At 41.5% G+C, this 8,846-nt stretch overlaps 1 protein-coding gene across 1 annotated transcript in view; it reads left to right on the top strand.

The window, feature by feature from the left end:
• Positions 1–3,416: 3,416 nt before the first annotated feature.
• Positions 3,417–8,846, top strand: part of LOC128997346 (melanopsin-A-like) — a 102,285-nt gene continuing 96,855 nt past the window's right edge. The window contains exons 1-2 of the mRNA XM_054422987.1: positions 3,417–3,555; positions 4,647–4,777. Of these exons, the coding sequence (XP_054278962.1) occupies positions 4,733–4,777 (45 nt within the window). The 5' untranslated portion in view covers positions 3,417–3,555; positions 4,647–4,732. The remainder of the gene's footprint in view (positions 3,556–4,646; positions 4,778–8,846) is intronic.

The following is an 8,846-nucleotide window of genomic DNA, read 5'->3' as shown; positions in this document are numbered from 1 at the left end:
GAGGAGCCTGACCACATCAAACCACGGGAGGTGGGGGTGGGTCGGTGCTGTCAGGACGCTACTTACAGTAACGCCAGTCTATGTAGCTCCGCCATGTGAACTGTACTGCAGGTCTACACTGTGGTAGGAGGTCAGTGAGGAGCCTGACCACATCAAACCACGGGAGGTGGGGGTGGGTCGGTGCTGTCAGGACGCTAGTTGCAGTAACGCCAGTCTATGTAGCTCCGCCATGTGAACTGTACTGCAGGTCTACACTGTGGTAGGTGGTCAGTGAGGAGCCTGACCACATCACAACACGGGTGGTGGGGGTGGTTCGGTGCGGTCAGGACTCTACTTTACGCCAGTCTATGTAGCTATGTCATGTGATCTGTACCGCAGGTCTACACTGTGGTAGGAGGTCAGTGAGGAGCCTGACCACATCACACCACGGAAGGTTGGGGGTGGTTCGGTGCGGTCAGGACTCTACTTAACGCCAGTCTATGTAGCTCCGCCATGTGATCTGTACCACAGGTCTACACTGTGGTAGGAGGTCAGTGAGGAGCCTGACCACATCACACCACGGAAGGTGGGGGTGGTTCGGTGCGGTCTGGACTCTACTTTACGCCAGTCTATGTAGCTCCGCCATGTGATCTGTACCGCAGGTCTACACTGTGGTAGGAGGTCAGTAAGGAGCCTGACCACATCACACCCGGGGAGGTGGGGGTGGGTCGGTGCTGTCAGGACTCTACTTTACGCCAGTCCCAGTCTATGTAGCTCCGCCATGTGAACTGTACTGCAGGTCTACACTGTGGTAGGAGGTCAGTGAGGAGCCTGACCACATCACACCACGGAAGGTGGGGGTGGGTCGGTGCTGTCAGGACTCTACTTTACGCCAGTCTATGTAGCTCCGTCATGTGCTTTGTACCGCAGGTCTACACTGTGGTAAGAGGTTATTGAGGAGCCTCACCACATCACACCACGGGAGGTGGGGGTGGGTCGGTGCTGTCAGCGTCAGGACGATACTTAACGCTAGTCTATGTAGCTCCGCCATGAGAACTGTACTGCAGGTCTACACTGTGGTAGGAGGTCAGTGAGGAGCCTCACCACATCACACCACGGGAGGTGGGGGTGGGTCGGTGCTGTCAGGACTCTACCTTACGCCAGTCTATGTAGCTCCGCCATGTGATCCGTACCGCAGGTCTACACCGTGGTAGGAGGTCAGTGAGGAGCCTGACCACATCACACCACGGGAGGTGGGGGTGGGTCGGTGCTGTCAGGACGCTACTTTACGCCAGTCTATGTAGCTCCGCCATGTGAACTGTACAGCAGGTCTACACTGTGGTAGAAGGTCAGTGAGGAGCCTGACCACATCACACCACGGGAGGTGGAGGTGGGTCGGTGCTGTCAGGACGCTAATTTACGCCAGTCTATGTAGCTCCGCCATGTGAACTGTACATCAGGTCTACACTGTGGTAGAAGGTCAGTGAGGAGCCTGACCACATCACACCAGGGGAGGTGGGGGTGGGTCGGCGCTGCCAGGACTCTACTTTACGCCAGTCTATGTAGCTCCGCCATGTGAACTGTACCACAGGTCTACACTGTGGTAGGAGGTCAGTGAGGAGCCTGACCACATCACACCACGGGAGGTGGAGGTGGGTCGGTGCTGTCAGGACGCTACTTAACGCTAGTCTATGTAGCTCCGCCATGTGATCTGTACCGCAGGTCTACACTGTGGTAGGAGGTCAGTGAGGAGCCTGACATCACACCACGGGAGGTGGGGGTGGGTCGGTGCTGGCAGGACTCTACTTTACGCCAGTCTATGTAGCTCCGCCATGTGAACTGTACCACAGGTCTACACTGTGGTAGGAGGTCAGTGAGGAGCCTGACCACATCACACCACGGGAGGTGGAGGTGGGTCGGTGCTGTCAGGACGCTACTTAACGCCAGTTTATTTAGCTCCGCCATGTGAACTGTACCGCAGGTCTACACTGTGGTAAGAGGTCAGTGAGGAGCCTGACCACATCACACCAGGGGAGGTGGGCTTAGGTCGGTGCTGTCGGGACGCTACTTAACGCCAGTTTATTTAGCTCCGCCATGTGAACTGTACCGCAGGTCTACACTGTGGTACGAGGTCAGTGAGGAGCCTGACCACATGACACCAGGGGAGGTGGGGGTGGGTCGGTGCTGTCGGGACGCTACTTAACGCCAGTCTATGTAGCTCCGCCATGTGAATTGTACTGCAGGTCTACACTGTGGTACGAGGTCAGTGAGGAGCCTGACCACATCACACCACGGGAGGTGGGGGTGGGTCGGTGCTATCAGGACGCTATTTTACGCCAGTCTATGTAGCTCCGACATGTGAACTGTACCGCAGTTCTACACTGTGGTAAGAGGTCAGTGAGGAGCCTGACCACATCACACCACGGGAGGTGGGGGTGGGTCGGTGCTGTCAAGACGCTACTTAACGCCAGTCTATGTAGCTCCGCCATGTGAACTGTACCACAGGTCTACACTGTGGTAGGAGGTCAGTGAGGAGCCTGACCACATCACACCACGGGAGGTGGGGGTGGGTCGGTGCTGTCAAGACGCTACTTAACGCCAGTCTATGTAGCTCCGACATGTGAACTGTACCACAGGTCTACACTGTGGTAGGAGGTCAGTGAGGAGCCTGACCACATCACACCACGGGAGGTGGGGGTGGGTCGGTGCTGTTGGGACGCTACTTTACGCCAGTCTATGTAGCTCCGACATGTGAACTGTACCACAGGTCTACACTGTGGTAGGAGGTCAGTGAGGAGCCTGACCACATCACACCAGGGGAGGTGGGGGTGGGTTGGTGCTTTCAGGACGCTACTTTACGCCAGTCTATGTAGCTCCGACATGTGAACTGTACCACAGGTCTACACTGTGGTAGGAGGTCAGTGAGGAGCCTGACCACATCACACCAGGGGAGGTGGGGGTGGGTCGGTGCTGTCAGGACTCTACTTTACGCCAGTCCCAGTCTATGTAGCTCCGCCATGTGAACTGTACTGCAGGTCTACACTGTGGTAGGAGGTCAGTGAGGAGCCTGACCACATCACACCACGGGAGGTGGGGGTGGGTCGGTGCTGTCGGGACGCTACTTTACGCCAGTCTATGTAGCTCCGCCATGTGAACTGTACTGCAGGTCTACACTGTGGTAGGAGGTCAGTGAAGAGCCTGACCACATCACACCACGGGAGGTGGAGGTGGGTCGGTGCTGTCAGGACGCTACTTTACGCCAGTCTATGTAGCTCCGACATGTGAACTGTACCACAGGTCTACACTGTGGTAGGAGGTCAGTGAGGAGCCTGACCACATCACACCAGGGGAGGTGGGGGTGGGTCGGTGCTGTCGGGACGCTATTTTACGCCAGTCTATGTAGCTCCGCCATGTGAATTGTACCGTGTGTAGTAATGGTCGCATCCGTTCGCGTGTTTGTTAATATATATTTTTTGATAATGTTTTATCTTATGATATAATTATCAATATAATACTGGTATATATTTAGTCTATAATAAAATTTGCTCAACTGGTTGAAGGGGCTACAGCGATTTAGTGAGAGAAATTGCGAATTCCTTATAAAATTATTAATTTACACTTAATATTTTACCTGAGACTATAATAAATAAATTTCCTAATATTGCCAATTATTGTCATCTAATTGAAATTTATAACTTTTAAGAAAACATAAGACATTTGATGTAAATTGAATGCACGATAGAAAAATGTAAACAATAAAAATTAATTACTAAATAGTTTTCAAATTTGAATTACGAAATATGATTATAATACCATACATTTTTGCATTAAGGATACGTCTTTCAACATAACTTTACAACTATAACATTAATAATCCATTGTTACCTAATTTCATTCGTTAGGCCTGTTCTTTAAGATGTCAAACAGTGCTATACCGAGTGATATTTATAGTAGGATAAGTTAAGAATGCTTAATAGTATTACAACAAAATGAAAACAAATAATCCATCATACTTAAATTGTAAAACATAAACTCTCCAAGTACTGGCCAGATTCTGTAGAAGTGGCGCTCTACAGGGTAAGATTAGTTACAAACATTACACCTTACGACATTTCAAGTAGTAGGCCTACTACTTGAAATGTCCATATCATGTGTTTGATGCTTTCGTCAACACCTGGTTAGTTGCATTATGCATCATTAGTATGAGAATAACTCTTTGACGCAGAACCAAGCAAGTGGCGACTCTCTTGCGAAATAAATATTTTGTATATTAGGAGGGAAAGTATTTGAGAATACCCTTACAACAAAATTGAAAGTAACTAACTTGTCACCAACTCACATATAAACAGCCATATACAGTAAGTGGTTCTTAATTGTTTATTCAATACTAGAATGAATATCAATGTAAGCTGTTACTATACTAAGAAACCAAATTTAATTTTACACCCAATAGTTTACACTGTATACTTTAGTAAAATTTATTGTAGTTAAATGTACATATTTTCATATATTACTTTGGAGAAGATTTTACTTTAAGGATAGCAACTTGCAATATAAATTAGAGAGGTTAAGTCCCACTCTACTGTACAATGTTTCATAGGAAGACATTTTCGACTACATGGAAATCACTCATTAACTGGGTTAATCTTATCTGTTTTCTATTAAAGGACAATGGCAAATTTGTTCAATGACAAGTTATCTACCTTAAATTCGCACGAGCTATTTTAATGTGCAAGATTAAAATCGCAGAAGAATGACGGAAAACTATAACTCTAGTTTGGATTATTACATAAATGAGGTGAGTGCAGTTGTTTTCTTATTATTATATATATCACTAGCTGTTGTACCCGTGCTAAGGAAAAATAATCGTACAACATAAAGCTCACCGTAGTAAAGAAAAAAAAACAGTTTATATTGATTTCTCTTATAATTGATATGTTTTACCGTAGCTACTGAGATTTGTTTAAAGTTCAATCTTTACCTGCAGATCAGTGTGTATATATCACAATAATAAGCAAAAATAAACTAATGGAAAACTTGTATTACCTTGTGTTAGAAATCCAACCACTATTATTGTTAATCAGGGCACAAATTTCATTAATTTAAATATAAATCAACAACATAATACATAACAGTTATTATTTTTAATCGTTCCATAGTTCAAAACGTGTATGTATTTGCATTTTACATCATTATTTAAAGCATTGAGTAAAGAAACATAGTTGCGTTACAGATATTTAATTGATTTTAGAAACAAAAGTGAAATGCGTGCAGCTTAGTTTTGTGATATTCTCCATAGTTATCAATTCAATTATCAATTATCAATCATTGAGATGGGGACGCCACCTATTGAAATTAAAGCAGTGTTGTAAAAACACAACTACTAAGGAGATTTCTGTAAATGTAAAAAAGCGAATGTGAAGTAGACGATAGAAGAAAATATAAGTAGTAGTTACCTCTGGACGGAATAAAATTAGGTAGGCCTATAGTTGAAATTTAGTTTGTAAATTGAATTAAAATACAAATAAAAGTGCAAACATTTTTGAGTCAGTTAAATTTTTAAAACTCTACCAGTACATAGGCCTACATCTGTTAGTTTTTAAAACCTATTAATCCTGATCCAAACAACTGATTTTGTTTATCAGCTCAAATTTGTAAACAAAAAGCTACCACATCAAAATTATTCCAAAAAATGTATACATTGTAATAATCCTTCAGTTTCCATTAAAATAAGTATATTTTTATAAATATTTTAATCAAACTCTTCTCATTATCATACAACTTTAGAATCTTGGGAGCATAACCTGTACCCCTTAACCTCTGCTGTTTGAACTGTCAAATTATAGTGTTTACAGCTGACTTCAATTAGGCTAATATTTTTTACTATTTACATTCTTCCAAAATGTAAACATTGAAACTTTGGAATCCCATGGGGCGTAGCCCAAGGTAAATATATAATAACAGGGATAGGCCTATATGTTAACCAGGGATATAAGCTACCTTCATACACAATTTTATTTCAATCGGTTCTGTGATTCTTGCGTTATAAAGTAACAGACAGACACACACACAAACACACACCATCTCATTTTAGCGAATTTCCCATATAGGGAATAAGCTATTACCGAATTACTCATAGTAAGACCTGGACGCGGGACCGATTTTTTTTTCGTTTTGAGGTCCCTAGAGGCCAAAAACACCATCCATTCAAATTCATATATATATAATATATATGTATAAATAAATAAATATATATATATATATTCACATATATATATTTTTTACATATTATGTGTGTGTGTGTGTGTGTGTCCGTTAGCACGATAACTCGAGCAAAAATGATCCGATTTTGATGAAATTTGGTACAAACGTGTAAACCTACGTTTATTCGAACGAGTTCGCGATGCAGCATGATCGGACCATGGCAACGATGGTTTACGGGGGGGTTTTTATGGGGTAAAAATAGGTTTTCCCCATTTTTGACCCAAAAAACATAAAATTTAGCAATTTATTTCCAAACCATGTTGTAGAGCTTAAAAAAACAAATAATTTAGTATATTGAAGCGTTGTTATGCGCCTAATGGTTACGGAGACAATTCCAAAAAATTGTAAATTTAAATTGTTGTTCTTGATGTTATTCTTATGGAGAATAAGTAAACTGTTGTAGTTTGCTTGTTTAGAAACATATTTTGATCAAATTTGGAAAATGTTTTTATTTCTTACTAACTATTAGCATTTTACAAAAAAAAAACCCGTTTTCCCCTCCCTGATGCAGCAAATCTAAGTACTTGTTAAACCAATTCTATTTAAATCGAGGATAAATGTTATATTTTTAAGTAGACATTTCAGTGTAAATCCATTCAGTCAAATGGAAATTCGCTTAGTCTGCAGGTTTGCTGCGGCGGGGGTATTTATATATTAGTATAGTTTATACTACAACACAGGTTGTTTTGATGACTGTAGTTACAAGCTTTAAATCCCCTGGACTTGTGATTGGTAATTTAATATTTTGTTTTACAAGATTCTTTTTTTTTCATAAGAATAACACAGGACCTAATTGCTTGCGCTGGCTACCTAAAAGCTTTATAAAACTTTATAAGCAAAGAAGGGTAAGTTACTACTGTACGTCTATGACAAGCTTTAGGTTAGAGACAATGCGATAGTCATTATTATCCTCATTATTGTAAATATTAGAATTAGTAATTGATGTATAGTATAGTATATTTGTATTGACCTGGCTGGCCCAATAAAATGATTTAGCTGCTGAATTTACTTGTCTTGGCCTACGTGTTTGCTTTTTAAAAGTCTACTTACTATCGTATTATTATGTTTGTAAAGTAATAGTGTATTAAAGTAACCGAATTTAGCTTCGTTTAAATTAATAATTTGTAATTCTACAAAGAAAATTATTTAGTGAACTCTTGTGTATATTTTACGAATAATGTATGGAAGAATTTTTGAAATAATTTGTAGTACATGCAAAGCAGCAATAGTTCATGGAATTGTTACTCTTCCCTCAAATATTGGTATACATTTAAATGGATATTATATGGATTCACGTTAGGTTTGGAAGGACTAGTTTAAACTTTAAAAACATGGTATAACATGGCGGTAATGAACACTCTTAATTTATCAGGCAAAGTTTGTGAGTCTTTGGTCCATTCTTCTTTATGTCAAATTATACTGTACTCAATGGAGCTTTTAATATTGAAATAAAAAAAACTTCATACTTGGTTAAGCTCGCATCTCAAAATGTCAAGCAGAATGTAATGTTTAATTTGTTTCTGAATTCGTTGCTAAGCTAGAAAACTCGCATTCATCAAAAACCGACGTAGTAATGAAAAGAATTAATCTCCGTTACACGACAACATCTGTGTACCTTTCACATTTTATACAGATTATTTGTATAAGTGTTCCTTTTAGTCTTTTCTTTTAAAAACCCAATGGACTAATACATCTCATAAATATTTATTACCATTATAATAAGCTCACAAAAGTAACCCACTAATTAATAAAACTGTTATTGTCATTTAAAGTGCTAATTACGTTGTCTCCCATCGATATCCTGGAGGGGAATAGGTATATTGCAGGCCTACCTAGACTGCATGTTTTTTTAATATTCAATCGAAACCACGATTCGTTTTTTTTAACCCTCATTATCCTAAATCTACGTATTTTAGTACATATTATTAGGCTACTAGACTTAAATTTAGCTATGTAATAGCTATTTACCTTACAAGTGTAGTAAGAGCGTTTTTACATCACACACTTGCGTAACGTGTAATGTACAAGATTTTACCTGACCCGACAATATACAGGAGGTTACGAACAATATTTTTCATTATCCATTTCACTCATCTTCTAATAGTAAAGGCGGGTTACACACCGGTGTCGCGGATATGATGTCGCCGATATTTTTCGTGTCCGCGACATGCCCCTCGAAAACCAACCTATGTTATCTTATGGAGCTTTACACACCAGTGTCGCGGACACGTTGTCTGCGACTCGTGTCGCAGACGCGTGTCTCGAGCGAACCAACCGGTCGGTGTTTGGACAGACATGTCTCGTGTCTCTTGGGCCCGCGCATGCGCATAACACGTTTCTAGTAGTTTCGGCGCTGTCACTTGGTCTTGGTACTTCTGTTTTGTTTTGTGAGTTGAGTGGTGGGTTTACTCGAGTGGTGGTTATATTATACTAGAGTCAATGTGAATTGACTGGACAACTGATTATCCTTCCAATAAGGATTGGTCCAGAACTCTCTTCTCACATTTACTGTTCGTCGTCGTCTTCGTCTCCGTAGCATCAGCAGCAACAACACACCATCTTCTTCAGAGGATGACATTATTAAAACTGATGAAAAACTGAAC

The sequence above is a fragment of the Macrosteles quadrilineatus genome, unplaced genomic scaffold, assembly GCF_028750875.1.
Source record: "Macrosteles quadrilineatus isolate MER2022 unplaced genomic scaffold, UCM_ALF_1.0 Scaffold_1__1_contigs__length_201487025, whole genome shotgun sequence".
Lineage (NCBI taxonomy): Eukaryota > Metazoa > Arthropoda > Insecta > Hemiptera > Cicadellidae > Macrosteles > Macrosteles quadrilineatus.
This window is presented reverse-complemented; position numbering and strand designations above follow the sequence as displayed.